The following is a 14,520-nucleotide window of genomic DNA, read 5'->3' on the forward strand; positions in this document are numbered from 1 at the left end:
CAAACACAAGATTTTTAGATTATAATACAAGCTAGATTCATGATTACCAACTGATAATACATCTTGTCTTTTTCAGATCCATATTTAAGCCTTTCATCTTTGTTGACAATGTGAAATTTGTACCAAAAATTCAGTCACCTAGTTTGGGTTGTAGTGATCCTGCTAAAAAAGTTCCCCGGTTCCAGGAAAAACCAGACCGGAGACATGAACTGTACAAAGCACATGAATGGGCCCGATCAATCATGGAGAATGATGAGGTAAGGTCTGTGCATTCTGTGCTATCAAATTCACCCATGATAAATTTCAGACTTGAGGATTTGGTGAAATCAAATGTTATGCTGAATTCAATTCCTCTCTTGAAATATATACAAATTATTTTTAGGTCACAGTAAACTCTCAAAGGAAAGGATGACTCCTGGAAATAGTCAGGTGGGATATCTCTTGACTTTTTTCAGTGCTAGCATTCTGAGTGCAAGATAGGAGTTGAAGGTAATAAGGGGAGCATTCTAACATGCAGCCTATTTCTATTTTATAGGGCTGCCATGGATGTTGTCTTTTCTGAAAATGCAGTTCAGATGTATATTTATTCATTGCACCAATCCCATTTTTCAATTAGCAAGACTCCCAGCATGGCATGCATAATATGACTGATGTCACTGCTGCTATGTAATATAACAACTTTAACATAGAACCAGAAATAGTAAAGTTGCTAACTGTTCTGGTGTTAAAATTCATTTTATGTAACCAAAAGGTATTTTAAAATGGCTTCATCAACCACCCACTTTCCGTGAGACAATCAGCTTCTGGCAAGGACGTCCAAGGGAGCTTTTTGAAAACATAGCACAATGATCAAAGGCTATATTTGGGGTGTGTCTACACTATAGAATGAATGCAGTTTGATATCACTTTAATTGGCCTGGCTCAATGTTATGGAATTATGGGACTTGTAGTTTTACAAAAACTTCATCCATCTTTAACTTACTTTTGGGGCAGCTTTATGCAGAAAAAGACTGACACTTTTCAGTATGTTAGGGGCAACATTTAAATTTCTAGAATCTGAGATTTCTCCATCCCTAGACTGGTAGAACTTTTAAACTAAACGAGCTTTGAAAGAATAAAAAGGATGCTGTGTCAGCTGCTGTTGACCAAAGGAGATTTTTGTTGATAGTTGTAGAGTTACCACAGTAAACGTTTAGGAGTTATTTGTAGACAAATTACTACAAGGAAGCCTTCATTTGCCTAAAGGCATTCTGTGAAATATCTGAAAATACATTTTCAACAAATTATTCAACAAATCTTCCAATGAAGAAGAAATCTTCAAACTGGACGTGTACTACAAACAATAAAAAACAAGATGAACAATTATAAATGAAAGGACCAAAGACAAGTGAGCTGGGATTTCTGATAAAACTAATGAATGGTGAAACATTTTAAAAGAGTCTCAGGAAGCTGACATGGCATACCCTAGTCTCTGAAAAAAAAATCCTCCAATTCCATTTATTTTAGAAGCCAGAAATACCCCCCTGGGGAAATTCCTGGCTGCAGTTAATTGATCTAACCTAGAAAACAAACAAAGTGCTACACTTCCTGACATCTTTGCACATTTGTTAGCTAATTTTGGGCAGTCATGGTGATAGCATTCAAAGACCTAGTTGTGTTAGCCTGGGTCGATAAGCAAAGGGATCCAGTATATGCTCCCCGATTCTTTCTTTCCGTTATTTTCAAAGGTGCTACAGAATCCATTTGAGCAGTCATGCCACTTGACAGCCAGAGTGCTTTCCAAACCTAGATCCAGACAAAAGTGTTTAGCACATGCCACCTGAACATGACTTCCTTGATGAACCTTTTGGAAAATGGCGTTTTTAACCATTTGGAGATCATAACCTTTTTGGAAAAGTTTGATCTTTCAGAGAAGAGCCATAAACCCATTTGAGTAGAATCTTCTCATATGGTATGCAACCAGATGTAATTATGCAACACAATTTGGCTTTCGGTTGTTAGACTGATAATCTGTTTGTGATTTGTTAGGAAAACACTCAAGACACAAACATGAAATAGACTTTGATAAAAATACCATATTTGGTTTACTTACAAACTTCATGTGTTCAGCTTACACAGGTACAAAAGTTATCAGTCCGGTTTCAGATATGTTTGAAATAATTCTCTCAGTGCAGATGGCACAGGGCATCTTCCTTATAATCAACAGCAGGCATATCAGAACATATATACAGTAAGTAAGCAATAGGATTATATACAAACAAATAACTACAGAAGCTTGAAGAAGGTTGCAGTTTCCAACAGAGCCCTTAATTTTCAAGAGAAGACAGTGGAACCTGAAAGACAGCCAGTTTTCTCAATGAACTTCAAAATCTTTTTACACCACTCAGCAACAACTGCATTAATACATTTGGTAATGATATGGATCTTTGTGGGAGGATTTATTGTGGCCTCTTGGGGGAGTTATTCTTGGGTATTCTGAGTTGTGTTTAACCCATTTCTAAAATGTAGCTCTCTCTGTTACTCTGGCTGAGAGTCTTCATCAACTCACCATAGCAGAAATCTCCACTGACAGTCCCTGTACCACCATAACACAATGCATGAGAAACTGTGAATTAAATAGGTTTAACAGAGTAAATACACAGAGGCAGTACAAAACACACAATGTGTATTCACACACTATTCTAGATTCTTAATTGTGCATTGGCAATGGTTCCTCATGCAGAACTCTTCTAAAAATATTTTCCACATTGACCTCCGAAAAGTAGACATGCCTAGCCCAACTTATGCTCATGTATGTCACCACCAGGAACCTCCCCATCATGCCATTGAGTAGGTCAGATAGTATAGAGCTAATGTGTCCTTGCAAAAAAGCAAAGTGCAAAGTAACTGCTCCTATATGCTCCTTCCTTAAAGCATAGTAATATGAAAGAGGAACATGAATACATCTGCAGAGCTGCAGTGAATGTCCTTGACAGGAGTATTTGCTGCTTGATTACCCACAACCCAACACAAGGCTTCCCAAAAATCACTTCAGAGCTACAGCTCAGTGAAGCAATTAGGTCAGCTCTGGGTCAAGAAAGACTGTAAGATGTGGGCAGAAACCACTGTGCTATATGGACACCAATAAACTTATGTTGGTGCTTCAGTTGTTAGAGCACTTTCAGGGTATATCTGACCTGCTGATTCCAAAAATTGCACCACTTTTCCCCTATTGGCTCTAGTATTTGAGATACAGAACCTATGCCATGTACCATTAATCATCTGTTCACACATGAAAAATCATGATTACCATATCTAAGAAACTAGAGGTAATGCTGTCTATATAATGCAATTTTCTGAATTAGTGCCCAAATAGCCCCAAGAACAGGCATAAAAACCAAGATACCAATACTTTTTTGTTGGGCTATATAATCACGAGTTTCAAATCTTTTCTCAACAAATGTATGCATTACTGACCTTGAGCTCTGTGTTTTGATGATAAATCATATATACCATTAGTTGATTTGTGCAATGACTGAAAAGAACTTCACTAATGTTGCCCATTCTTTTGAGATAATGTTGAAAAAATATTTTTTCAAACTTCTGAAAAGCAAACAGAAGAGCTATACTAGTTCAAAAAGATGCTTGCTAAAATATTAACTTATTAACCAGACATTAAGTGTGCTTGGTTTGTCTTGAGAGCCAAAAATAATTGATCATCTGGCTTTAGACCAAATGCTTAGCTACTTATATATTGTTTTATGTTTATCAGACAATTTTAAATTGATGATTAAATATTTTCTCCTTATATCTGTCACTGAAAAGAAGCATGAAATAAAATGAGCAAAAATACCTCCAGTTCTCCAGTAAAATCTGCATCAAATTGTAAACTGTCTTGGGCTCATTTGTGCTTGCCTTGAGCGACCTGACACACTTGCTACATGGTTGAGCTGGTAGCCCTTCAAATGATATTTTACCTCAGCTACCATCATCTTTCATAAAATGCATGAAGGAATTGTCAATTTCACTTGATACATTCTATGAGGAAGCTTGGACAAAACCCATTCTGAAGTCAAATGGGCAGGATTCCTGTGGTTGGGCTACAGTTAGGCTATATCTCCTGCTAATTTACACATAGATACACATACATTTTTTTTACGTAATTCATGGTGTTAGTCACTTCTTTCCTGTTGGCTATTATTACTCTTAGGATAAAGGTGAGAAGTTAAGAACAACCATGTTGAACCTCGAAAGACAAGGACTGGAAGCAATGGAAAGCCTCATAAACAGCTCAGAGAGTCTTGATGCTTCTGAAGTTGAGGACCTTTTCTATGACTGTGTTGACACAGAAATTAAGTTCTTCAAGTGAAGTGAGTGCTTTTCAATATTTCCATTTTCATGTTGTTATATCATTTTCTATTTTTAGATGCATAAAGCATCTTAGTTGTTTGATTTCCCTGCACCTAATTCCTAAATCTGTACTTATTGTTAGGGAAAACTACCCTAAAACAGCAGAGCATCCAAAAATCCAAACAGGATATCAAATGTGAGCATTAGTTCATTAGTTAGCAAAGTGTGAAGTGCCATATGATGTGGCTGTAAAGAATTCAGAGCTTAGGAGGCAAACGTGCAGAGTCCAATCTGTAAAAATCACAAAAGGTTTATTTATATAATAAGAAATAACTGCATTTCTTAATAATCAAGAACTGGGTCTGAGCTACTCTAACACCCATCTCTTCTAAGGTTTCAAGGGAGGGAAAAACCTCAATCACTACATCTCTCCTTACACACAAGCAGAGAGAGAGAGATCTCAAAGCACACAGCATATACACAGATGTAACAAACAGAATTCAAAGTAAAGGCTTGCAGTAGCAAAGTATCCATTCTACACAACAAACAGAATGAGTGCAGAAACAGAGAAAGAAGAAATAGATATGTGGGGGAGGGAAACTTAGTCTATACTAAACTAACTAAACGTTTCCTCATTGAGGACTTCAGACTTGAGCAGTGTGGGGTCGAATCTTAACACTTACCTTATAGGAAGTGATCCATTTTTGGACAATGATGGAAATGAGAACTCCACCATTATTGGGTTGTGGATGTTTTGCTAAGCCTCCAAATGGATTTGGATATATATTCATCCTACAATTATATATTCATCTGACAATTAACAGTGAATGCTAAAGTGGTATCTTTTTATCATTTCAGTGATTATAGACACTGTTAACCTTTGCATAGAAGACCATGACGTCCTTCAGGTCTTGAAAGATAATCTTGCCATATTGCCGACTATGGGAGGAAATCGTCATCTTTCTAGAGAGATGTTCCTCAGTAGCTGTATCTGGTTAACACATTCCTTTTCCCCATCATGTGTTGTCCTGTGTGTGTTGTCACAAGAGAGCATTCAGTGAATGGTTCAGTACTGTATGCATGCTGGCTAATGTAATGAAGAATGCTTTGACTCATTTGGTCAAGAGAATTTAAAGCAACAAAGGAGCAGAGTCTGTGATATTACATTTCAAATTAGGCAATTCTTCAGGAGAATTTCTTTTCCAATGTTTATTAAAACTGAGCTTGAAAAGAGAAAAGAAAAAAAATGTACCAGATGCATGAATGTCCACAAAGAAGTGCCGAGTTTTAAAACAGTCCCTTCCTTATGGTGTAACTTTTAGCAACGGAATAGCGCCTTAACTTGTTCTAATTTTAGGCTTACTGAGCTTTGTACATCTTGAAAAACTAGCAGTTGTCTCACATGCTTCTCCCTCTCCCACTCCTTTCCATACGTCAAGCTGTGCAGGTTATGTTTATATAATCCATGTTTCCTAAGTGTATTTTTTGAAAAGCATAACAATAATGACTATAATTTTTCCCAAATACTCTGAGAGGGAAAGCGAAAGGAAGGAAAAATCAAGAGCGAGATTTTGAATGCAGGATCCGTACTGCTGAAGAAAGGCAACAAGCTAGAAATGATTGGAATTTGTGCTGCTTGTTTACACTTTAGAAAATGCTGAAATGACACAACACATTGAAGTAATGTAATTTGCATCTATGCTATTTCCACAAACATTAATAAAAGACTTTTGGCCACATTGTAGTTTTGAGATTTCAATTTTTTTTTTCGTGTCAAGAGCAACTTAAGAAACTACAAGTCGCTTCTGGTGTGAGAGAACTGGCCGTCTGCAAAGACGTTGCCCAGGGGACACTCAGATTTCTTTTGATGTTTTTACCATCCTTGTGGGAGGCTTCTCTCATGCCCCTGCATGGCGAGCTGGAGCTGACAGAGGGAGCTCATCTGTGCTCTCCCCGTAGTAGAATCTGCATCCTGTCGGTCTTCAGTCCTGTTGCGCAAAGGTTTAGCCCATTGCACCACCAGGCACTCCTATTTCAAATATGAATTACAACGTATGCTTGAATATAAGTCGACCTTATGTCGACCTCATGTATAAGTTTGGAACCAACATCATGGATTTTTGTATGATTCATTGATAAATTGGGGGTCATTTCATAGAGAGGGGAAAGTGCCAGTGATGTGTCAGAGGGCAAATTGCCACAAGCACCCACTATTTTCCCACCCAGGCATTTAAAAAAGGTAGAAGTGGCACCATGGTGGAAAGACTAGCAAGAGGTCAAAGCTTCTTTTAAGATGGACTAAGCCTTTGCTATTCACCACTGAAAGGAGGAGATTGATCCTTTTCCATATGAGTGAAGATGTAATATTTACTTCCACTTCTGGCTCAGTTGATCCAGATTTTGGGATTGATTTTTGGACTTTAAATTTCTACACTTCTCCATGAGTACACACACTAATCACACGGATGTCCTTTCTTTCATGGCAGGTTAAACATAGCAGCTGCTATATAAACTAGAATAATTGATTATAGCTGTTGCATTTACCATCTCTCTCCTTGAATTCAGAAGAATCCACAGATGTCTGCTGTGGAGAGGCTCTTATCCTTATGCAGGTTGATGATGATTGCTAAGGATTCCCACTTTTCTTAGACAATACCACTTTTTTAATCAAACTCTAGTTCTTGATTTTTCTTTCAGAAGGAAACTTCTATAAAAATGCTGTTGCAGAATCCTCTCCCCCAAAGCTATGACTTCTCATGGGAGTAAAGTTTACTCTGGTGTCAACTTGGTGTTGGAATGCATGGAGACATTCTTCTTGGCAGGCTCCGCCACAAATGGTTATATGGCGAGTTTAGCAACAGCTGTGTACATCTGTTTATCCCCTTATTAAATAACTTTTTTGGAATGTCAGGAGTTCTTTTTAGATGGCTAGTCAGTCAGTATGTAGGAAGCACTCAATCCAACCCTCGCCCTGTTATCTCCATTGCATCAGAGAAAAACACTTGTCAGTGGTTTTCTACCTGTGAGTCCTCAGATGTTTTGGCATTCAACTCCAAGAAATCCTAACAGCTGGTAAAGTGGCTGGGATCTGGGAGTTGTAGGCCAAAAAAAAAAGGGGGGGGGGATCCACAGGTTGAGAAGCACTCACTTAAGCAGTCTATATAATTAGGACCCCGATACTGTAGATTTCTTGGTTGTGCATGACTTCTGACTTTGTTCTTTGCAACCCCCACATGAAAACTTACAAGGACACAGAGGATGTCATTTACATGCATGTCTCAACTAGCCTTATTTTGCCGCCATTGTAAATGACTTAATTTACTATTTTTGGAGGGCTAGTAAGGAAAGTTGTAACTTCTAGTGTGCTCTTTTTCCTTTTTGGGCCTTCATTACATAACTGTCTAAATTCACAGTTGTACAACAAATCTGATGTTTAAAAATGAAATAAGTATGCATATGCCTTTTCTCTACTGGGGAATCAAATGGAGTGATCCATTGGTATTATGAAATTTGACATGTTCTGTTAAATTAGGATAAATGACACCACCCCCTCCACAATTTTGTATCTTGGTCCGTTTTCTTTGTGTACTTTGTTTTTTGTCAAATGTATAAAGTTTAGTTTTTGTTAGCTGAGACATAGTCTTTGCTCTAAATTGGGGTGAGAAGAATGCGGACCTCCAAATATAGCTGGATTTCAGCTTCCAGCATCCTGAAGTAGCTAAATGATTGGTGGGAATTTTAGTCTGACATCTGAATGGTGGTATCATTCCTTGCTCTACAGCAGTGGTTCTCAACCTGAGGGTCCCCAGATGTTTTGGCCTACAACTCCCAGAAATCCCAAACAGTTTACAAGCTGTCAGGATTTCTGGGAGTTGAAGGCCAAAACATCTGGGGACCCACAGGATTAGAACCACTGCTCTACAGTGACTGTTACTGGGTTAATTCTTAAAAGGATATATAGTGGTGAATAAAATAACCTTGTACATGTAGCTCTTCAATAAATATCAGATATGAGAAATGATGCTTCTAGTCTTACAATTCACACATACAAGAATTCTTTATCATCAAATTAACAGAACAGTTATGACTCTTTCAGTTGTTTTTAAAACTATTTTTAAGCAAAGAGTACTTCATTTTTGAATGGCACATACATGTTATAAGTAAATATAATTTTAAACAGATCGAGACAATTAAGGAGGAGGATTTCTTCTGGATGCTTGCACTTGCTCCAGAGATTGACTTTTCCCCCTCTTGACTTGGCTATTTTGATGTATCATCATCGAGCCCATGTGAATGTAAACGCGAATTCTCATTGCTCACACATTACATCTGATACATGGATAATCTGTAGAGCAGCGATGTGGAATTAGTGAACCTCCATATATGGATCAGCATTCCCATCAGTGCTAAGCTAATCTCTAGCCACTGAATGATTATGCACATTTTGGTGTGATAGCATTGGGAGACTTGTAAGTTGCCTGTGTCTTTTCTACAGCATTCATCTGAAATGTAAAGTTTAAGGTCTCATTCTGAAAAATTGTTAGTCAAAGGAGAGATATCCCAAGGCATTTGAGATTAGGAGGCTTTTTAAACACAAGGAATGGAGGCAAGCAGTGGGAAAGTCTCTTCTGTAAAATAAGAAGCATTGGCTTGTGTGGTTCCTTCTGTAAAAATGTCAGATATGCTATAAAATCTGGTCACATTGTCTCCTGCAAATGTCTAAGAACCACTTGGCTCAGAATTTATGAATCTTTGTTTACATTATTTCTTGTGGAAACGAGTATGTATAAAGAATTTGAACCATTATGTATTAGAAGACAGTGTTGATTGACAATAAAATAGTTTCTGCTCAGAGTGAACTATTGAGTGGCCAAATACTACAAATGCTTTTTCTGAAAACATTTAGGCAGATGTTGCCTCCAGCGCAACACTGAAATCTTAGGATGAAAATGAATGCATAATTAGATATTGTCTTTAGTGCTTTAATTCAAGATTAATCACATCTAGTCCACACCAAAGGACTATATTCATACCACCTTTATAAGCTTACCGTATATACTCAAGTATAAGCTGACCCGAAGGTACCTAATTTTACCACAAAAAACTGGGAAAACTTATTGACTCGAGTATAAGTCGAGAGTGGGAAATGCAGCAGCTACTGGTAAATTTCAAAATAAAAATAGATACCAATAAAATTACTCTCTCTCTCTCTCTCTCTCTATATATATATATATATATATATATAATGATTTCAAAGACTTCAGGAGAAACATGCATATATAGAAACATATTTATAGATCTATAGGGCTTGCAAAGGCCAATGAACACTTCCAAAGGAACAAAAATGCATATATAAAGTTAATACATCTAGATACACAGAAATCAGGCTTGCAAAAGATTTCAGGGAAAATGCATATATAAGATGAATATGCATATAGATATATACAAATAACACAGGGCTTGCAAACATTTCTGAGGGGAAAATATATTATTTACAAGCTCCCCCTTTTCCCTTTTTTCAAAACATCCCCCCACCCCCCTCTCTCTTTCTAAAAAAAAGAGTTTACAAAATGGGCAACCCCAGCCTGGAAGGAGAAGCAGAGCGAGGGAAGCTTTGGAAAAGAAAACACACTGTTAAGGGAGGGGAAGGAGAGAGAGAAATATATATTGCAAGTAATGGCTGGAAACAGCTGTAACAGTAGCAGCATCAGAGCCTTGACCCCATTATAAGCCAAGGGAGGCTTTTTTAGCCTCAAAAAAGGGTTGAAAAACTCAGAGTATTACAGTATACTCATGGAGGTTAAGACATAATTAGCAACATCTTTGGCAAAATATTGGCACATCAAGTATCACTGAAATTAATTTGGGAAGATGTAGGAATGACTTTATAAAATAATGTTGAAAATAGATGGGGAAGAGAGGAATGTAAGATTAGGTTTGAAAATCTAGACTTTAATATTGTTATGTGACGTAGTGACTGCCTTTAAGCATGTGCAAAGTGCTTTTCCTAAGTGGTCCCTGTAAGGGTAAGTCCAAGCTTTCAAACTACCAAACATAATCTTGAATACTTTGCAAAGAAGAATGATTTATAGATAATTTAAAATCTAAAGGAAACACTTTTAAACAACTGTCTGCTTTGCATGCCCCAATACAGAAGGAAGAAAAAATAAATTTCACATTGCTGTTAAAACTTTACTATAACAGACAATACTGTAAGAGTCACTCATATTTCTCTTAGCTTTTAAGTATCAGACCACAAGAAAGAATGTCCACGGCATTTCCCTAAGTGATTCTCAGATTGATTTTCTTTCCTTCTCCCTGTCAGAACAAAGCAAAACAAAGAAATCCCATGACCCCAATAGTCAGTGATGATAATCCCTTGAACAGGAGTTGTTTGAACTGATTTGATGATGCCATATTAACCACTACAAGAGCAACTTTGCTTCTGATGCTAGCTAAAGTGAATTCTGCATTGTTGCATACCCCACCCCCCATTGACATATGTAAAATTGGCATACGCAAAATGGATAAGAGACAGAAATCCTCTATATTTCCCTTTGTTCTTTAAACAAAGAGCGAAGAACTGCAGTGTAAAGAAAAAGTGCTGATATCCCAATTTTAAAGGTAAGTGTCACACTTAGCAAACACGTGCAATAAACACTATATGTTTATTTTAATAAAAATCAATCATAGGAAACTGCAAGGGAAGAAATTTGTGTGTGTGCGCACAAAAGCATATATGTTAATGTTCTTTTCTAGGTAATTAATCATGTTTTAACATTCAAAAACCTGGTGGCACAGTGGGTTAAACTGCTGAGCTGCTGAACTTGCTGGCCAAAAAGTTGGCGGTTCAAATAAGAGGAGCAAGGTGAGTTCCTACGGTTAGGCCCAGCTTCTGCCAACCTTGAAGTTCAAAAATAAGCAAATATGAGTAGATCAATAGGTACCGCTTCTTTGGGAAGATAACTGCTCCCCATACAGTCATACTGGCCACATGACCAGCTCTTCGGCTTAGAAATGGAGATGAACACCACCCCCCAGAGTCAGACATGACTGGACTTAATGTCAAGGGAAACCCTTTACCTTTACTAACATTCAAAATGACACTACTTCACAGCTGGGCAACACAACCCCTGCTTGTTTTGCACACTCCAGATGAAATCTCTATTTACTTGTTATTTGCACCCTAGAAGCCCGCTTCACCTTTAAAACAAGGCACACAAACATTTGGCTTGTTTTATTCAAATATACATTTTCAATAAATCAGAAGGGGGTGTATCACAGTACCTCCTCCAGGGATGGAAAATGGGTCTTGCTGAAGTTGTCCAATCCTTACTCCATTTAGAGCAAAAAAACATTAGAAACTTGAGGTACGCATGCCATATAACTGAGTTTGGACCTTAAGATTGGCTCTGGAGCATGTGGTTTCACATACTACCTTGTCTTCTGAAGCATCTTAAATATATTATACCAGAATATCCGCAGATACAGTTTTGTAGCGACAGGGCCTCCATTTGCAGATTGCAGGCTTCCATATCAATATGCACTGTGTTAATCCCCCTCTGCTTTATTTCAGTGGTCAATTGAACTTGTAAGTTGTCCTTCACCTAATTCAAAGGGTGGATGCATCTGAATCTGGCATTAAAGATATCAAGATGGTTTCTCTTAAGGTAGTCTGGGAAATACATATAATGGGTGATAAAGTTCCCTGAGGAGAATACTGCTGGGTATTTTTGCACTCACATATACATCTATGCGTACATGTCATATTCCACTGGAAAACTGTACAACTGCAATAACTGGAAAGCCACTTTAGGGAAATTACATTGGAGGCTAGAAAGAAGTGTATAAGAGATAACACTATGAAGTTTTCTTAAAAGGGAAAACACAAATCCGGAATATATTTCAACACAATATGCTGTTTAAAAGCTGTGTTTACATGGCTGAGTTAAACTAAAATAAAGCAGTCAGAACAAGAAGGAACTTTGGGCATTTTCTTCTTCTGCAATCCACTGCATATTGAACAATTATGCCCAAATAAAATATGCCCTATATGTGTGTACTTGAACCACATACATTATACTGAGTACTTCACAGAACTTAAAATAAATTCAGAACAAATTGAAAGCATTTAGAAATATATTACACTCTGTTTCAACCACCAACAGTTCACTCATTGCCATTTCAAATCCCATCTGGCATTTCCCAGCCTTTGACAGTCTTCAGTACAGCATGAGTTTCAGTTGCCTGTATTATTTGGCTGCCAAAACAAGTTTCTACATTTTGCAATGCTCCTGTTGATCTTTCCAGCCATCCTCCTGTTACTTGGCCCTTCTCATCTCACTTGTGCTCTTAAGGGAGGGTTGTTGGCACTATCTGTAAAAATGAGAGGAAAAACTAGATATAAAATTTGTAAATTGTTTTCCAATAATCAATCAATAAAAAGATCAAGCCATATTTATAGCATGCAAGGGCACCAAGTTCAAAAGCTTTTTGTGATGTAAACTGTTTTACTTAATGTAATTTCTTTTTTGGACATTGTGCAAGGAAGTATCCAGTATCTTGATTTGATGTGTTCCTGTGCCAAGAGAGCGTCCTTCTACCATATCCTCTTTGGCAATCCTGGCCCTCCTACATAACTACACTGGCAAAACTCTGGCAGTATCAAATAGCTTCTTGGCACAACTGCACAATTCTGCAGGCACTTAAGGCAGCATGAAGGGAGGTAAGCCCTCATTACAGCCTTTGAAGCAAATGAAACACATGTTCTGTGGTTTTGTGGTTTGCATTTGCAAATGGGAGGTTAGCAAATGGGATAAATTGGTCCTGTTGCAAAATATTTTTATATGGCTTGGCCTTGGCTATTAATTCAGTCTATGGGGATGATACACTAATTCAAGACACATCTGCCACAACCACTCTCAGTCCAAATCGTTTCACAATAACAGCAAACGAAACAATTTTGCCAGCTGTGGCAATAGCAGCTGTGATTGACAAAACCATGACAGCAATGCTGGATTAAGGTATAGAATAATTCCAAAAAGGTTCTCCCATCGTTATGCACATGCAAGCTGTTCTAGGTACACAATGTAGTAGATGTTTGCCACTTACCTCTAGCTTCTTGGCTAGGATATATCTTCAAACATGGCTTAAACTCATCTGGTGGAGGGAATTCTTCCACGGAATGAAAAGTAAATTTTGACTCAAAGTCATCTAAAGAGAATATTTTTTGAAAATGAAAATAAATTGCAGAGAAGACAAAACCAAGATGGAATCACGCGACAATAAAAAGTTTGTGTTCCGTAAAGAATACTCCTCTATTAATTAATCATGTTATTGCTAATTTCCATTGCAAAAACATGTACTGTAGCAGAACTTACTGTATATATAAACTCACATTTATATTCAAAATTTAATCCAGGAAACTCTAAATTACACACTGAATAACTTGCTTTCTTCTAGTCAGAAAACATTGTTCAATCTGTGTGATTGTTAGGGTGTGCATGACTAAAAAACCCATTTCGTTTGTTGTAACGAAAATCGTGAAACCCCCGTTTTGATTTTGAAGTGTTTTGGAAAAATCATAAGGGGTCTGTGTGGGAACTATTATGGAGTTCTGAAAAAGTTGTTAGTTTTTCATTGAGTTATTTGCTCATTTGCACCAATGGGGACACTAACCGGGCTTTTCCCTCCCTCTGTTTTAGAGCCATTGGGATGAAACTAGCTACAATTGTAGAATACATTTATTACTCTAAGCCCTCTTAAGTTTCAGAACATTTTGGTCATCCACTAATTTTTATGATATTTTTGAAGTTTTTATGAACAACATTTTAAAAAAACTACATGAGCTTTCCACTCAAATTTCTCTACAATGACACAACATAACCTGGGCATTCTTCCCATCAAATTTCAGAACAATTCACTCATCCACCAATTTTTAGATTTTTTTAAAGTTTTAGAAATAAAAAAAATTTACTATAATAATACAATATAATAATAATACAATAATACAATAATGACATAATAAAACATTTTAAAATACAGGTCTGCCAGCCAGCCACCAGTTTTGTGTTTGCCCAGAATCCCAATAGCAAAGAGACTACTAAACTAGAATTTCCATTGATTCAATACAGGAAAAATAAATAAAGCAGTTTGTGGGATTAAAAATTGAAAAAAAAAATAGGAAAAAGT

At 37.1% G+C, this 14,520-nt stretch overlaps 2 protein-coding genes across 4 annotated transcripts in view; one reads left to right on the plus strand and one right to left on the minus strand.

The window, feature by feature from the left end:
- SCRN1 (secernin 1) overlaps positions 1–6,068 on the plus strand; it is a 45,705-nt gene extending 39,637 nt beyond the window's left edge. Inside the window, exons 7-9 of the mRNA XM_060781996.2 lie at positions 77–257; positions 4,190–4,349; positions 5,188–6,068. Coding sequence (XP_060637979.2) covers positions 77–257; positions 4,190–4,348 — 340 coding nt within the window. The 3' untranslated portion in view covers position 4,349; positions 5,188–6,068. The remainder of the gene's footprint in view (positions 1–76; positions 258–4,189; positions 4,350–5,187) is intronic.
- Positions 6,069–9,295: 3,227 nt separating this feature from the next.
- The window catches only part of WIPF3 (WAS/WASL interacting protein family member 3), a 49,096-nt gene continuing 43,871 nt past the window's right edge, over positions 9,296–14,520 (minus strand). For all 3 annotated transcript variants that reach the window (XM_060781997.2, XM_060781998.2, XM_060781999.2), the window contains 2 exons: positions 13,441–13,542; positions 9,296–12,705 (listed from right to left, as the gene is read on the minus strand). In XM_060781997.2, the coding sequence (XP_060637980.2) occupies positions 12,665–12,705; positions 13,441–13,542 (143 nt within the window). In that variant the 3' untranslated portion in view covers positions 9,296–12,664. The remainder of the gene's footprint in view (positions 12,706–13,440; positions 13,543–14,520) is intronic.

The sequence above is a fragment of the Anolis sagrei genome, chromosome 6 (assembly GCF_037176765.1).
Source record: "Anolis sagrei isolate rAnoSag1 chromosome 6, rAnoSag1.mat, whole genome shotgun sequence".
NCBI lineage: Eukaryota > Metazoa > Chordata > Lepidosauria > Squamata > Dactyloidae > Anolis > Anolis sagrei.